Raw genomic sequence first — 17083 nt, forward strand, 5'->3', positions numbered from 1 at the left:
TTCTTTCTGGATACAAAGACACCAAATTTGTCAGTCTAATATACTTTTTCTTTCAAATATGCCCTCATTTTATTCATTATCCTTTCTTTTATTTCCTTTTTTGTAAGATTTTTTCACCTTTGATTAATAAGCACACACTACTTAGGTGTTTGTTTGTTACTTTTACATGATCCATGCATACTAGCAAACAGAAGGAGATGTTTTTATGTGCAGTGCATGCTACTGTAACAAATCTTTTTGATCTTTCTGATAGTAGTAGGATATCAATGAGGAGGTAAAGTTGTGTTTAAAGGAGTCATTCTTCGTGACATGGCAGTATGCATTGCCAGCGGATTATCATTTAAGCACATTTTTATCTATTAAAGCCATCCGTCTTTTTAGTCAGTTCAGGTTTGCATCTTGGCTGGAGCCTATCCCAGATGTCATAGGGCGAAAGGTGGTGTACACCTTTGACAAGTTGCCCATCTATCATAAGGGCTAACACAGAGAGACAGAAAAGCACTCACACCTACAGCTAATTTATAATCACCAATTAACCCAACAGCATGTTTTGGACTGTGGGAGGAAGCTGGAGAACCTGGAGAGAACCCACACAGGTACAGAGAGAACACGCAAATGCCAAACAGAAAACCCACCTGGCAGCTCAATGGATTCACATCCAGGATCTTCTCAATGTTCTTCATCCATTGGTGCTAACCATGCCCTCTATTAAACATAAACCTATATTTAGAAAAGGATCGGCCATGGCAAATTATGCACACACCAGGCAGCTCAGCTGTCACACATGAAGTCACACTGTCAAAGTTAAATCAGTTTTGATTAACACCAGGTATCTTCAGGAGTCCTGAATTTGTCACAGCTTTTATTTTATTATTAGCTCATCTAGCCAAAGGACCCATGAGCTTGTGGAATCCATTGTGTGTCAAGAGAACGAAACAGTATTAGTTTGAATTTAATCAAAATTACATACAAGGATCTTATACAGAGTCTTCAGCCAAATTGTGCCCAAAGTCCAGGTCATATTGTTATTTTACAGACACATTTTCACTCCTCAGACTATTGGCTTGTATGTTTATATGTGTCTATGTGCTATCTCCATACAATCTGGGGCATGGTTAACATTAGATTCTTGATGTTAATAAAATGTGGATACCATAACTGCATATCGTGATCATGGAGTGTTTTTACTACCACTTCTAAAGACCCTAATGATATCACACATAGATGATATTCTTAATGTAACACTAACTATTACCTTTTGTTAATGTCCACATATGGTAACATTACCAATAACAAATAAATCATGAACAGAATTTGTAGCAAAATCAGAATGATTTTATAAATAATGCAGACAGCCGATTTGTGTTGATAATTATTCATTCACTGTTTGACATCATTGTGTTTTTGGACCTTAAGCTTCACAGATGTGAACTTGTTTTACCTTGGTTACACAATGTGTCCTCTCCCCCCAACCCCCACGTGCACTATCCTTTATATATCCCAAAAGGTTGATTATGTACATCTGGACGTAGCGTTTTCAGTGGGAGAAATGTTTCGTCACTCATCCGAGTGACTTCTTCAGTCTCTGTGCTCAGTATCCTTTATACGCTTACATAGGTTCAAGCTTCAAGGTTCTTTATTTGTCACATGCATAGTTATACAAGTATAACACACGCTCCTTGACATGTGCAAAAATGGGGGGTGGGGGTGGGGGTGGTAGAGGAAGAACATTATATATATAGTATATACATTAGGTGAATGTGCAGTAGTAGCAGCAAGCAGGTGAATTCTGTACATATGTAGAGGAATAGAATAATAACAGAAAAGACAGCAATTTAAAAAAAGATACTATAAAATAATTATGAATGCCAGTAATTGGAACATAAGAAAGTTGTAAGCATTTTGCTAAATAGGTCGATTAATGATTAAAAACCACTGCACTTAATGGATCCTTGTGAATGATTGATCTGTTTGGATAAGATGAGATGAGATTTGCAAATTGCACTCCTAATCATTTAATCGTGATCAAATCTGTACAATGTATATCCAATACATCTTGACATTGTCAGTCCTACATTTTGGCCCTTAAGGGCACAGGTAGGGGTGGAATTTGATTGGATTATGTTACAAGGGGACATACTACTCTACCCAAATTCAATCGGCGCGTGTTCAGTGCTTTTGCCCTCTTCAAAGCTCCAAAGTTCAGATGGGGACTGTGGATGTAGCCATGAGGTGTTTTACTCAAGTTCCAATTTTATACAGGGATTTTTACTAACTTACTTTTCCATGAGAAAAAAGAAACTCGCTCTTACTTCAAGCACTACATTCCTATTCACCAGCACACAATAAATGTTTAAGGCACAGACAAATCTGGCAGTGCAATGTATATAGCTTCTTGGCCAGCGTTCACAACTGTGAAATGTTACAGCACCTCTGGCCAAATTCCAGGAGCTATTATTTCTACTCAAGAGTGATTGCCCTGTTTTTCAGCTGGCCAGCTCTTTGGTTATGCAATCTGCAGATGTTTGGCTTCACTTTTGCTCTTCTTTATTCAGCTGAGCTCTCAGAAGACCGGTTTTACGATCTTAGTGAAAAACAACAGCATCGATGTATTTAAAAGAAAAAGCCCCAGCAGACGAAAAACAGACCTGTCTTAGAGAGTAGAGTAGGTATTTCTTTTTTATGCTAAAGTGTATTTTAACTGTGCAAACCTTTCAAAAAAACAAAATAATGCAAGCATGAAACATTTGGGAAACATTGTTCATGCCTGATGGCAATCGAGCACGATCCACTTTCTTCAGCACAAGAACCGATCGATAAGCTTCTTTTGTGTTCAGCTATGATCGACAGCATTAAGCGCTCTGGATTTCATTGACATGGATTAATCCCAAAGGTTAAAATACATAAAGATCAGCTTCCATATATGTTGTGCTAACAGTTCCTATCATTATTGACCTCCGTTTGAAACTTCAGACTTTGCTTTTAGAAAAGACGTAATCACCTTTCTTTCGCATTGATTATTTTCTGCCGAGCGTGGACTCTGAGCTCCAGTTACACAAACACGGAGCTGGAAGATGAAAACAACTGATGCAATAACACAGATGCTGGTCAAAGCGTGTTTTATGATTTCTTTGGCAAATACAGAAAGAACCCTCCCCCCTCAAAAAAAGATATACATGTAGATCCGATCTTTCTGGTTCTACCAGTCATTGCATTGATAAAAATAGGAATCCTTTAGCAATAAGTGAAAAAACAGATATTGTGGTGGAGATTGGGAGGGGTGGTCCACCAAATGTGCAGAACACATAAATCAATAGGAGTGGGGTCTGCGGTTATGTAAATGTTTGTCCAATGGAAGGCAAACTCGCTGTGGGGAAAGCAGGGGCGCTCTGGGTCTCCAGAAGTTATTATGTAATACTGGCCAGCTGTATTTAAGGCCAGTCCAGACTGAAAATCAGAGGATTTCTTTGGAGTCTTTGTGGTATCAAGGTACACACTCACATGGATTGTTTTTTGGGGGGTTTTGCTTTTACATTTTCAGTCAAATATTTAAAGATATATCATTTTTTCTGGTATTGGTTTTATTTTTTAAACACTATTGTAGCCCTGTGGAAGTACTTTTTGGAGTTTCATCACATTCTGCTCGTCTTGAGGACTTGCAGTGCAGTGTGCATGTCTGTATTTCTGTTGTTGTTCTCCATTATGCCTCCTTTTTTTCTCTAACTGTCTGTGGTCTGTGCCTTCTTTCTCTTCTTCTTTCCTCGGAGGTAGAATGCTTCGGTACGTTGTAGCCCTCTCTCTCCTGGCACTGTCCTGGGCACAGGACTGCCAGGTAGCCAACATCAACGTCATGCAGAATTTCGACAAAACTAGGGTGAGTTGAAAAATATTAACTACGTTGTTATTTAAAAAAAATGTTTTACATAATTTCTGAGTAGTACTATTCCACCGTGATTTTTCTTTAATGTGTTCTTCTACTCGTAGTATGCAGGGACATGGTATGCTGTAGGGAAGAAGGATCCAGAAGGCCTGTTCTTGCTTGATAACGTCATAGCCCAGATAAATATTGAAGAAGATGGCAAAATGACTGCCACCGCCCAAGGCAGAGTCATCATCCTCAAGTAGGCTCTGTTCTGTGGAGGCTTTTGCTTTGAACGTGTGCAATTTGCAATATGAGATTTTTTTTGTCTCGCATTTTTTGTAATGACTTATTCTCTCTGTTTGACCTCTAGCAACTGGGAGATGTGTGCCCACATGTTTGCCACATTCGAGGAGACTGCTGACCCTGCAAAGTTTAAGATGAAGTATTGGGGAGCTGCATCCTACTTGCAGACAGGAAGTAAGTTATGAAGTGAAAAGCACCTTTAACTTTCATGTTGAATCAAATTTGTCTTTGTTCAGACTTTAAAAAGAAATCCTTTCAACAATGAACGACCAGACACTGTAATTGTTACTTGATAGTCACCACCAAGGGGGTTTTGACCTTAAGCCAACTGATAATATAACATAATTATCAACTGCTGCACTTAATTCGTGACCCCGGACACTGGAAAATGAATAGTGTTTTGTTGAGTTCAATTTTAACGTCAGGGGGTATGACTATGTATTTACTGTGTTATTAAAGAAAAAGGAGGTTAAGTAATAATTTTAGACACGGGATGCAATCACTAAAACATCAGTATCCACCACTGGATCAAACAGCTGTATTATTAATATTACTTTAATGTTTTTTTAAGTGAAAAAATATACATATATATATATATATTTTTTTTCTGTTATTTTGGCTTCATACTTTCTTTGTTGTTTTTTGTTTTTCTCAGTATGTAAGTTGAAAATTTGTAAATGAATGGTTTTGCAAAAGTAACCTCTCCTCCACACTCTCCGTGCTCTTAGATGATGACCACTGGGTTATTGACACTGACTATGACAACTACGCAGTCCACTACTCCTGCAGACTAGTGGACGCTGATGGCACTTGCCTAGATGGGTACTCCTTCATATTCTCTCGTCACTCAACTGGCCTAAGGCCAGAAGACCAGCCAGTTGTCCTCCAGAAGAAGACAGACCTCTGTCTGTTGGGTAAATACAGACGGGTTGCACACACCGGTGAGTTGACTATGCTTTGATTCTTTGATCTGTGGCTTTTATCAGTCCGTCATTCAATAGGGTAAAAGACCAAGTGAATAATTGATTAAATTAAAAGGTGAAAATTCTTGTGGTCAGTGTCTGCCCGGCCTATATTGCCAATATTTTCAGAAATATAGGAAAATAAAATGCTCAGTACTAACGCATGCAGGAGATAAAGATGTTTAAGCTACCATATAGTTAATAATGCTACTTATCTCCCTTGTGTTGCAGGCTTCTGTGAGAGTGGCACATCTCTTGACCCACAGTGACACTTTGCTGATCTTGGATTGAATCCCACTGCTTAGTCACCTCTTCTGTCTCCATCTCTATTATAAAAAAGCAGCACATTCTTCTTTAAAAATGAACCAAAATTGAACTATGAACAGCCACATTTATATAGCTGCAATCTCAAATTAAAAGGAAAGATGGTTGTTATTGTTCTCTTCCTATATTCCCTCATGAGTACCATTAAAACAAACAAACAATCAGAATGACAGAATTATGCAATCAGCCAATCAGCTCTCTCTCAATGTGACAAACAATTATCTGTTAACCTGGATTTTTAGCAGTACTGCAGCTCTGGGTAAGAACCACTATGTTTATTATAAAGAAAACACTGGTTCAGTGTTCTAATGAATGCACAGTATCTTGTAGTCCTCGAGGAGATAGTTTTTTAACTATACATACACAGATACACATTAGCTCATGTGCTATATATTTATAGGGTCATAAAAGAGCAGTTAAGTTGTTTCTTCTTCATATGACGTTTGCTTCTTGATCCAGTTTTTGAAATAAAACATTCATACCACTGTGGCTCACTTCATTCTTTATTGCCCTTTAAATATTTATCTACGTTCCTGGATCACAAATAATGAATTCGTGTCGTTGCTTTTGGATTCTGTCAGACAAAACACATCAAAAGTACAGCCAAGTAGAATTTTTTGCTTTTTTAAATCTTTTATAATTGCGCTACAAGAAAACAAAGCAAAAGGGGAAAAACACAATGGTACAAATTAAGCTTCTAGCTATGGCTTCTTATATGTTTGTTAAGCAACTAGCATGGAAAAGTGGGAAAATATATTTATAATTTACACATACTGCACATTCTGATCAGTGGTGAACATCAGTTTATTTAATATGATTTTTGTGGAAAACAAGAAAATGATGCTACCATCTTTTTTTTTTTTTTTTTTTGTAAATGGGTACGAATTGCTAAATTAGTAAGCATGGGGTGTGAACTTCTTTATGCTTCTGCAAGTGAAGTTGCCATAAAAAGAAATAACACAAGAATCCCTGCTTTAGCCGATAAGCTTTGTGAACACTGTACATGCAAATTAGCAACATGCTAGCTGACATTTGCATAGGTTAAAGTTTGCCTGGAAAACAACTGATCTTGTTGTATAGATTGATATGAACCCCTCCAAAATATCAACAACTAAATAAAAGAAAGAAAAACTAAACAGGGGAAGATGTGCTGGGAAGAGATTTACATCTTTATTGCACATTTTTTGTACAGTACAGTACAGATCATGGCAAAACTACTTTGGTGTACATGATTGAAATAAATCAGGTTTAAAACAAAAAAACAAAAACAAAAAACAGGTAAACTTATTGATAAAAGTTGGACTCTTGGATCTTCTATGAGAGCTAGCCCAAATAAAAACAACCACATATAAGATGCACAGCAGTATTCGTTTCATGTCAACTGGTCACACTGCCAAGGCTGCGAGAATAGACACCTTAACCCCTTTTTCCCCCCTACCGGGAGGACCTTTGGTAATCCCTGCCTTAAATAGTTTAGTACAAGGAATTAACTCATGCAATCTAATTCCAGCTTTAAATGGCCGCAGGCTTGAAAAGTCAAGGTGGAGATGGAAGTGAGCTTCACTTGAACAGGAAAGAATACAGGGACAACCACCCACATGTGACTAGATAAGCTCCCGACTGCTGTACATTTTAAGTCTGGTTCAGTTCAGGCAAATAAAAACTTGGTCATGGTTTGGGATACTTTACACAGCTGTTTACACGTTAAACAGAGAAATGCTTTAGCAATTGCACAAACATCACTGACATAACCGAAAACACATGGCTAATTAGGTAACATAACACTTTCGCATAAAGCCAGGCAAAAAGAAACACGACTACTGCTGCCGATGATGATGGAGGGAAAAGAAGAGGAGTTTAGAAAGTGTGTGTTTAGCCGTTTCATCAGTGGAGTATATTAGACAGGCTTGTAAACTTTTATGCAAAATAACATAAACAATAGTCCCTCGATAGAAAGAAGGCCATTACAAAAGCAAAACATTGTCTGGTGATACACACTGAAGCAAAATAAAACTAAATCACTGAAAAGAGACAGTAGTTCACCAATTAAAAACAAAAACAAGAATAAATACTGTGATATACACACACACACACACACACACACACATTTACACACCAAAACAACACTGATTCACCAAGAGTTTAACAAACAGCAAAATCTAAACAGAGACCCCAGATGTAACTATATGGATGGAGTATTAAAGTTTTGTTTTTTTTTTTTTTTTTTTTAAAAACTGTAAATAAGAAGATGTTTGGTGATTTTCTAATGGCAAAAAGAGCTGAAGTACATGTTCGAGCGATTTGCATGTTAAGAGTATCCTGCAAATCCCTTCTATTTAAAAAAAAAAAAACGTATCTACACAAGCATTCAAGTATCGCACCTGTTTGGATATTGAATGAGAAAAAAAAAAAAAAAACAGTAAAAAAGCCAAAATACTGTTATAAAATAAATTTAAAAATCATTTTTTAATGGACACCGTAGACCCCATCATTCTTGGAAAATAATGCACAATATGTCCCATGATTTCTTACATAAATGAATATTTTATACATTTATGTTAAATGATCATTAAGGCGGTATTTCTAACTTTGCGATAAAAGAACAGGATCGAATGCAAGTGGTCTCCAGTGACTTCAAGAAATATCTTATACTCTGTTATCAGTGCTATGTTTGTAGAGTCAGTGTCTAAAACTGCCTGTTCATTGTTTTATTTTACCTAGATTCAAAAACACAAATTTCCTGAATGAATCAGAAATCTTGTAGAGTGATCTTGTGTTTGTTTTTACCCCTTTGAGTAAGCGGAGGTCCGGACATGCACACTGAGAATCACTCATCTATGCTGATGTGTTAGCTTACGCAAAGCAGTAATCGATGTGAGTCAGCAGCTCCCTGTGACGACTGGTGGGATAAGGGGCCCGACACTTTGGGCACTCCAGGAAACTCTCGTCCAGGAGGTTGGTGACTTTAGATGGGGATGTAGGGCCAAGAGGGTTTTCAATAGTGAGACGCTCAAACTCGAGGCTATTATACGAGCTGGGCTCTGAAAAGCGAGCATTTGGCTGCTTCTGAAACACAAAACATGACAATACATTCATTTAGCAGAAGCCCTGGTGCTTTAATTGGATACAAAAATGGGACTGAAGTCTTGCATGCCAGTGTTCAACAAGAGCCATCACATTTCTTCCCCATTATTAAAGTCTAACACTTACAGCAGATTCCAGCTTTGCAATCTGATCACGGGCCTTGCGAAGTTCCTTCAGCACCTTATGTAACTGGTGCTGCATGCTCTGACGATCAATTTTTTCATTCTCAAAGTCCTTGGCAGAGAGTTGGATCTTAGGAGGGGCAGAAATAAACAGGAAGTAGAGACAAGTGGGAACGGTTTGGATTGCAACTCTTAAAAAACACAGCTCAAAACTGTTACAACTCCACATCACATACTACCCAGAAGGGCCGTGCTGACAGAATTTCCACTCATAAGTGGGTGGTGAACATTAAGGTTGTGCAATCAGTAATTACTGATCTCAGTTTTTTTGACTTCTCACAGTTCCTAGTGATTATATATTTGTTTTAATAAATCCAGCCACTCAATTACAAAACAAAGACTTCTATTAATAGGAACAATTTGGGTAACATATAAACACAGAGTGTTACCTGTTGCTCCAGTGCTGCAATTCTTCTCTGCTCTTCCTTCTGGCTCAGGACGGACTTCTGCAGCATATTTACCTGTGAAGCACATGATCAAGGCAAGGCAAACACACTTGTATAGCACCATTAAAGAGTAACACACATGCTATCATTCAGTTCTTTTCTTTTCAGATAACCCTGGAGCTGTATTTTATTTAAATATGCTGGTACATCTATTGTGCTCTTGCACTTTACTTATTAAATATAATTGCTAATGGATGAGGTCTTTCCATTTTATATGCAACCCTATAAATGCAGACTTTTTTATGCATTACAAATGTTTTGAAAGAAAAACTTTGATAAATAAGTAAATATTACTGAATACTGACTAAAGGATACAAATCACTGAATGGGAATCTCACCTGCAACAGAAGCTCAGCAGATCTCTTCTTCTCCTCCTCCAATCTGATATCCATAGTCTCCAGTTCCACCCTCATTCTGTCTGCACGCTCAGACGACACCTTTCTCTCCTCACAGACTGCATGTCTGGATGAATGGTTTATTTATTCCATAAAAGTATCAACAATATTCATATTTGTAGTACTTAGCAGCAGTTAAAGCCATTAACAGTCACTATGTGTGGATTCTTAAGGGCTCTTCAGTGTCACCCCTCTGTATTCAAGAACCTGGGCTTGTAAAGTACTTTGCATAAGTTGCAAAGCCAGTTGGAATCCATAAATAAACCAACCAACTGTTTATTCAAAGGAAGTGTCCCATTTAACTTTTAGTTTGGCCACATCCGCTTTAGTTAGGTGCTAGGACTTTCTTTACCTGTTGCTAAGTCGCTCTGCCTGAAGATCCATCTTGGCCTCCTCCAGCTCTTTGCACTTGTCTTTGTACTTCCTCAGTAAGGACGACAGCTCGCTGCACTTGTCGTCGTACTTCTTCTGCAGTGCCAACATCTCCTCCTGAACCCTGGTGACCTGCTCCCGCTGAGAGTGCAGCTCAGCCTGAGCTTTCAAGGCCTACCAGGTGCGGACAAGCCAAATTGTAGGATATTTTATATATTTCGCCTTCTTCATTCTTTAAAGGAACGCTTTAGCTCAATTACAAAGACATCTGAATTCAAGAAATGCTTAGTGAAACTAGCCCAGTTGCTTTCTTTTAAATAGATGTGAATTTCAGTGAATTTGCACATTGTTTGATAGAGACTGAAAGTATTATCAGCATGAGCAGCACAAGCCACAACATGGAGAATATATAAAGAAAGGGGAGCAAGCTGGCAAAGTTGTTAATCAAAATGAGTAAATGGTGATTACATGAAATCTGTTTGGCATTTACCTGCTCCCGATGGACACCGAGCTCCTGTCTGGCTCTGGTAACCTGCTCTTTTTGGCTCTCCAGGTCTTTCTGCATCCCAGACACCAAGTGGTCATATTGGCTTTTCAGCTGAGATTCCTTTTCTGGATCTGCCAAGTTGGCAGGAGCTGAGACAAGAAGTGTTAGTAAGCAAATGAAGAAACATTATTTGCAGTGAAAATGTTAGGATTATCTTTGTGAAAGCTGTATGGAAAGCTCAATCCTGACCGCTACTGGATTTGAACACATTTTTATTCTGACATTATTACCCATTAAATCATTTTCTAATTCAAAGCCTGTTGCTGCATTTTATTTAACTTAAAAAACAAAAAGTACATTCATTTTCCTGGCTTGCCCCTTTCACTTTCCATGCCACATGTGTCTCAAAAAAGCTGCTTGTTAGGCCAAAAGAAAGTTTTCCATTTACTGTATGATTGTTGTGAATAATAAAGGAATAGTGAGCAAAGCCAATTCAGTTCCCCCCCACACTTCCTACCCTCTGGACTGGCCTCTTGTTTGGTTTGTTGCTCCTTTGCCTGAGCCAGCTGCTGCTCCAGCTCTAAAGTACGGGCCAGGACAGACTGCACATAGGCCTCTCTCTGCTGGTCGTACACCAGCCACTGCTGGTTCTTCTCCAGAGCCTGGTAGGGAGAGAGGCACAGCCTACAATGACAAACTGCATCCTATACACGATATGTGAACTTTTCAGCTGCTCAAATTCATGAGCACATCATTCGGTAGCAGGATATACATGATACGGTTACAAATAGGTGAACATCATCTTGCTGGACTCACATCTTTCAGTTGATCTTGTATCATTACGAGGTTTGCAGCAGGTGCCTGTCCATTCTGAAAAGAGAAAACGTCTTTAGGTTCACTCGAGTTGGCATCAACACTTACATCTGATCTAGCCATCATAAAAATGTTAATACTTTCATTCAGAAAAGATTGGGTTTCATTTGTATTAGCAAATCCTAATGATAAAAGGTCTATCCAATATGCATCCGAGCTGTGGAGCTGCTGTCTGCACCTGTGCTTTCCTTTTACTATAATTGTTCTGGACATAGCAGAGTCTTAAAGCTGATTTTTTTTTTTAAAAAAGGGGGCTCAATTCAAGGCAGCCAAAGCTCTCGGAAAACAAAGAGACCCTGTCATTCCTCCAGCAATACAAGAACCAAATCACGTGATGATTGTAGCTTGTTTGTCTGTCCATTTGCCAGGAGATCGCACAAAAACCGAAGACAATGAAACTTGGTGGAGAATTGCAGCGTGCAAAGGGAAAACAGAAGGAGGCACTCTCAGAGCATCCTCTGGTTTTATAGTACTGCAGGTCAGCTGAGTTGTATGTGCTGCATTTGTGTTATTCAGTTTATCCAGCTTCAAGGGCAAATACTCACACACTAAAAACTTCAGGTTATACAAGGTTGAGACAACAAAGGTGTAGCGGGTTTAGGTTTTTCCATCTTCTAAATGAGAATGAAAAGAAAAACACTATCGATAGTTATCAGCACAAGCACTGGTTTTAATAGACTATGAGAGACGAGGCTATCAAATCTGGTGCAAATTCTATTCATCGCTAGAGACACAGTCATCTCCCAATTCTGTCACCCTAACTCTGATGCCTACATGGCCGATCCCACCAGCAGATCCTATAAAACCTTCACAGAGATGTTGGAGTTTGCATCTAAATGATCATCTCTGTGCTAAAGCTCTGCGAGGAACGTGATGGATTTGAATGTGCAGCCCATAAACTATGCCCACTAACAACTTTTCCAAATTCAAGAAGAAGAGAAATAGGTGGCGTGGTCAGATTATATGTAGTAATTTAAAACCTGCTAAACGAAGTGGAGAGTATTGCTGTAAAAAAAACAAAAACAAAAACATAACCTTGAAGATATTAAGACATAAGATTTAAAAAAAAAAAATACAAAAAAAACCAAAAAAAAAAACCCCATAAAGCTCTGCATGAAAAGACTACAAAGGCAACAAGTACCAACTACTCCTCCCATATATCAAGTAACTCAAGTATTGCACTGTAATGCTTTCCAGCCTTGGACTCAAGTTAGACTTGAAACAGTATAAAAACAATCTAAGAGCATTTACATTCAACCAGCATTACAACTCTTCTTGCGACCTTCATGAGTAATAAAAAAAGGAAAAAAGAAGAAGAAAGAAATAAGAAATCTCTGGGCTTCTTGTAAAAAAAGAAACAGAAAACTACTTTTGATTTTGAGTAATATTTGACCCACAATGGAGAGCAAGGAGATAAAAAAAATAAATTTTGTGATAGTGCTGTTTTGTACATCACTGAATAATGTTTTCTGTGTGTGTGTGTGTGTGTGTGTGTGTGTGTGTGTGTGTAACGGATTATGATTAAAACGGCAGGAGTTTGATAAAATATACTGCGGGTGAACTCCATTTAAAACACAGGCTGAATTGATTTTTACATTTGTAGTACTATGAGCAGGGCTTCAGCACCCCCATCTCTAGAAAGGTACTTTTGTCCATAAAGGGAGGTATGACATGACTGAGTCTTCCTCAAGTCCCTACTTGTGATTTTTGCCACCAAAGCCTCTTCAGAAGCCAAGAGGAATCCTGATGGGCAGCAGGACCAGCTGCACTCAAAGCATCAAAGGGCTACATTTAAGAGCCTACAGTGACAAGGGAAGTGGCACCTGCAGACCCACTGAAGGCTCTCACACTGCTGAATATGAATCATTTGATGCTTTAGTCAAAGTGCTATTTGAACAAAGATGCTATTTTGTCTTTCATGACACTATTGTAACGGCTGTGATGCTACCAGGGGTGTTAATAGTTGGCAAAGAAGACAAAGGGAAAAACATTTTCATTATAAGCAACGTGTAATGTGAGACTTTCATTAAAACAAATTATTAAATCTGCTGCAGCTAATGTCAGATGATGAAGAATATAATTGGAGGTCACACAGTGCCACCTAATGGACAAATAAACAGCTGCACTTGGATTTTCAAACAAACTTCATCTCATGAAGTAGTTATTGAAGAAAAATAAATAAATAAAAGAAGAGAAAAAGCTCCTGGTGAAATGTGAGGGAAAAAAATGAAAATGAAAGTCTAAGGTGCATCAACCTCAGATCAAAACAAAAGCCTTATCATGAGCAAATATTACACATATTTTACTTTTAGTCAGCCTCCAGTTTTGTAACACAAGTCAAGCAACAGCTAAAGCTGAATTTAATTTGACCAGATTGTTACAAAACAAAAGAAATAGCTCTACTGCATCAGCACTATAGATACAGAAGAAGGGAAAAAAATAAATCAGAGGAGGATATTAGAATGGGAGGCAGAGGACAGAAAGCTGTTGCAGGATTTAATCCGAGACCAGGGGGAAAATTTGCTGTCAGAGGAAGGGATATAACTACTCAAGCAACTCTGTTCCTTTGCGATTTCTGCCAAAAAGAGGGCGCAACTTTTTCCTCAAGTTTTTCTCTTTTTCTTCACACTCAAATAAAATGATTTGTGCTAGCCCAGGCGTACTCATAAATGCAGTCACGGTAAAAAAGAAAGTGCATGTTGGGTTTTACAAATTAAGACAATTAAAAAAAAAAGTCAGGTTCTTTTCAAGTTCTACATTTTTAAAAAGCCTCAGATAAAAAAAAACAAGATGTGATTTACACCGTGTATTTTTTTAACAAAAAGGAAGCCAAACTGTAGAAACACTGTGTGGGAAAAACTGAATAGAACTTGCGATTGAGTAGCTTGTAAAACCACATTTAACAGCAAAAGATTGAAGTAATTGCTTTCTGCATAACTTTATCAGTCTCTTACATCATTGTATCTGAACTTTATGTGATTTCAACACACTGATTCCTTTCTTTCTTAGCTATTCTGTTGCAGATTTGGGACTATTGTTCTTCTGCGTAAGCCAATTTAGGCCAAGCTTTAACTGTCAGACAGATGGTCAATTCGATCACTGCAAAGCGCCCAGATTCTGTGACTACAAAACAAGCCCAAATCATCACTCCTCTATCACCATGCTTGACAGCTGATATGAGGAGTTGGTGCTGATACGTTTGGTTTTCACCAAATGTGGCGCTGTGCATTTGATCTTGTCCCTCCAAAGTCTTGTTATTTGCTCAGATCTAATTTTGCAAAACTAAATTGTGGTTTTTTTTAACAGCTTCTCTGAGCATTGCAAAGACTTACCTTAGGGGACAGTGGTATGCACTTATCAGTGTAATAAAACGAATACCACTGTAGTAATAGATATAAAAAACAACTAGAGTAGAGTACAGATTAGTAAGGCAACTGGCCGTTTGTAAAATGAGACACTGACCCTGGCTAATAAAATCAGAGGTTATAATATCAACCTACCGCCACCTGAGTTTCCAGAGTCTGACATCGGGCAGAAACAGTGACCAGCTTGTTTTTCAGATTCTCCGTCTCTTGTGACAAACTCTGGAACAACGTGTCTCTCTGCTCTGCTTCTTTCCTCCGCTGCTCCAGCTGGGCTTGCAGCGACGCCACCACCTGAAATGCACACAAAACAACACGAAGCAAACAACAACTTGACTAGCCTCCAAAACAACCTGTAGCCAAAACAACACAATTCTCTTCAAGCAGGGATGGTTTGTGTTTTCCAGGCAATTATCCCCTTCACACAACTAACATAGCACAGCTGGCTGATCCACACAGCAGCTCCAATTTCTTTCTTTCTTTTATTGGTGCATTTCTTAATGAAGGTTAACAACCGCAAGGCAAATGTGATTAATGTCTGGGTTACATAAAATATTGATATTCTATTTGTCAGAGTGTGTCATTTCCATGTTTCCAGCTAGCCCAAATTAAACTCCAACAAAACTTCAAAAATAGACAAGAGCAAAGTCTACAGCATAGCAGTAACTTGTTTTGAATGTTAATCCACGCAAAAAGACCCACTGCAGACAGATAGCTTATGAGTCAAGTGAACAGCTCATAACACCATGTGTTAGTATGCCGTTTCTGTTAGTCGTCAAAACTTCACTTTGCTGAGCTGCTGTCAAGATGAGATAGAAGCCATTTCCCCCCAACTGTTTTTGTGGCAGCTTACTGGAATTCTAGTACAGTTTTTTTCCTCTCTCTTTTTGACAGTTGTCTGCTGCTAGCAATACATATGCCACCAATACAATGCCACGAATGCAACATATCTTGAAAAGTCGAGTACTTTCAAAGATACAGCTGCAAGTCTATCTTGTCACTCTGAGCAGAAAAGTGTCCAACTATCTGACCACGTTCACAGAGGACTTCTTGATGGATAGAGCTATAAGAGTCGACTGTATATGTGATTTTTAACTGTGTATTTCTGTAGAGAGGTGTTGTGTGTACCTCTCCTCCTTTAGCTGACAGCTGCTGTCTCAGAGTTTCCAGCTCCTGCTCTTTCACCAGCAACTGCTGGTTGTTCCTCTCTCTCAAGGTCTCAAGGGAAAGAATCCTCTGAAACAACCAATATTATACACACACACACACACACACACACACATATATATATATATAAAAAACAAGGAAGTGCTACAGGTGCTTAATGTTACTGAGAAAGCCAAGATTTCCTTTTTACCTCCAGCAGCTTGCTTTTGTCCGCATCAGGCGGTTTGATGTGCCGTTTGGCCAGGTCATCAATCTTTTTTCTCAGGTGAACATTTTCTTTCTTGACTTTTTCCAGCTCTGCCTCAGCCTTGGAGCCAGAGCTGCTGGATTTGAAACCCAACTTGGCAACTATGGTCTCTTTGGCACTTTTAGATGTCATGGCTGCTTCTGTTGTTACTAAGTGCAGTGCTCTGGGAAGAAAAGTAAAGTGACTGTGCTGGTGTTGAATCCACCAGAAGGTACGCAGTTTAATTTCAATCAAAGAATTTCGTGCAAGCACTCCAAGTGAAGAGCAGCTCAAAACACACCCTCAGCTAAGAACACAGCGAAATGAAAAACAGAGACAGAAGTGGAACTGACTATTAATAATACATTTTACAAAAGCAAGTTGAGTCAAAATCGACACACCCGTCGTGCTTTCAATGAACATCAAAATTTCCTACATTTTTTTTTTCCAAATTTCATTTATTGAAATAGGTTTAATTCCTCACATTTACCTTACATAGTGCCAGGAAAAGAAAATCCTTTCATGCTAATTAAACATGAGAAAAATAAAATAAAAACATGACAGCTCTACCAATTCTCGTGCGCATGTCAATGGTAGCTAGCAAACACAAATTAACGTAATATTATTTTTTCTGTCGTACATGTAGTGTTGAAAACAAACGCTATAGGCATGCACACACAACCAAAGAAAATATTTAATACTTACAAAGAGAACACGGAGACGGAAGTTATCCACTAAATATCGTCTGTTTTGTGGCGAGACCGTTTTAAAACGACACTTTCGTTTCCTGAAGTTTGAATTGGAGCGCGCTGACGTCACACCCGTGACGTGCGCCGCGGTGCGCATGCTTATGTAGCCTTGGATATCCCGGATAGTGAAGTGTTGGGCGGTTCAACGGGGGGCAAAATAATCTCTGTAAAGGTAATTTGAAACGCTATTTATTTAATGTCATGCATTTACATACTAGAACCCTCAGAAGTCTAACCAGTTTGGAAGTAGAGTCATAGTTTATTTATTTAGCTTTTTAGCCAACGGCTC

At 38.6% G+C, this 17083-nt stretch overlaps 2 protein-coding genes across 2 annotated transcripts; one reads left to right on the forward strand and one right to left on the reverse strand.

Moving 5' to 3' along the window:
- The first annotated feature begins 3349 nt into the window (after positions 1-3349).
- On the forward strand, positions 3350-5940 carry rbp4 (retinol binding protein 4, plasma). The gene is made up of 6 exons (XM_086303656.1): positions 3350-3489; positions 3772-3874; positions 3985-4121; positions 4233-4339; positions 4894-5106; positions 5359-5940. Exons 2-6 carry the CDS (start codon positions 3773-3775, stop codon positions 5394-5396), a joined length of 597 nt encoding a protein of 198 aa, XP_086159782.1. The 5' UTR covers positions 3350-3489; position 3772; the 3' UTR covers positions 5397-5940.
- A 250-nt stretch (positions 5941-6190) lies between these two features.
- Positions 6191-16882, reverse strand: cep55l (centrosomal protein 55 like). The gene is made up of 12 exons (XM_086303655.1): positions 16751-16882; positions 16010-16229; positions 15781-15888; positions 14791-14946; positions 11234-11287; positions 10935-11079; positions 10421-10566; positions 9911-10104; positions 9502-9625; positions 9107-9178; positions 8662-8787; positions 6191-8517 (listed from the first exon to the last, which is right to left on the reverse strand). The coding sequence occupies exons 2-12, from the start codon at positions 16196-16198 to the stop codon at positions 8305-8307; spliced, it is 1527 nt and encodes a 508-aa protein (XP_086159781.1). The 5' UTR covers positions 16199-16229; positions 16751-16882; the 3' UTR covers positions 6191-8304.
- Positions 16883-17083: the final 201 nt, after the last annotated feature.

This window comes from Aulonocara sp. 'chitande type north' Nkhata Bay, linkage group LG8 (genome assembly GCF_057382095.1).
Source record: "Aulonocara sp. 'chitande type north' Nkhata Bay isolate Kocher_YH1m ecotype deep benthic linkage group LG8, A_spYH_male_GT1.1, whole genome shotgun sequence".
In the NCBI taxonomy this organism is placed as follows: domain Eukaryota; kingdom Metazoa; phylum Chordata; class Actinopteri; order Cichliformes; family Cichlidae; genus Aulonocara; species Aulonocara sp. 'chitande type north' Nkhata Bay.

Excerpts from the sequence above, each read along its gene's own strand:
- cep55l (XM_086303655.1), bottom strand. The coding sequence starts at position 16,198 with ATGACATCTAAAAGTGCCAAAGAGACCATAGTTGCCAAGTTGGGTTTC. Across the intron at positions 15,889-16,009 it reads ACAAAAGCAAGCTGCTGGAG|AGGATTCTTTCCCTTGAGAC; the intron begins GTAAAAAGGAAA and ends TGGTTGTTTCAG. Across the intron at positions 10,567-10,934 it reads ACAAGAGGCCAGTCCAGAGG|CTCCTGCCAACTTGGCAGAT; the intron begins GTAGGAAGTGTG and ends TTCTTGTCTCAG.
- rbp4 (XM_086303656.1), top strand. The coding sequence starts at position 3,773 with ATGCTTCGGTACGTTGTAGCCCTCTCTCTCCTGGCACTGTCCTGGGCA. Across the intron at positions 3,875-3,984 it reads AGAATTTCGACAAAACTAGG|TATGCAGGGACATGGTATGC; the intron begins GTGAGTTGAAAA and ends TTCTACTCGTAG. Across the intron at positions 5,107-5,358 it reads CAGACGGGTTGCACACACCG|GCTTCTGTGAGAGTGGCACA; the intron begins GTGAGTTGACTA and ends CTTGTGTTGCAG.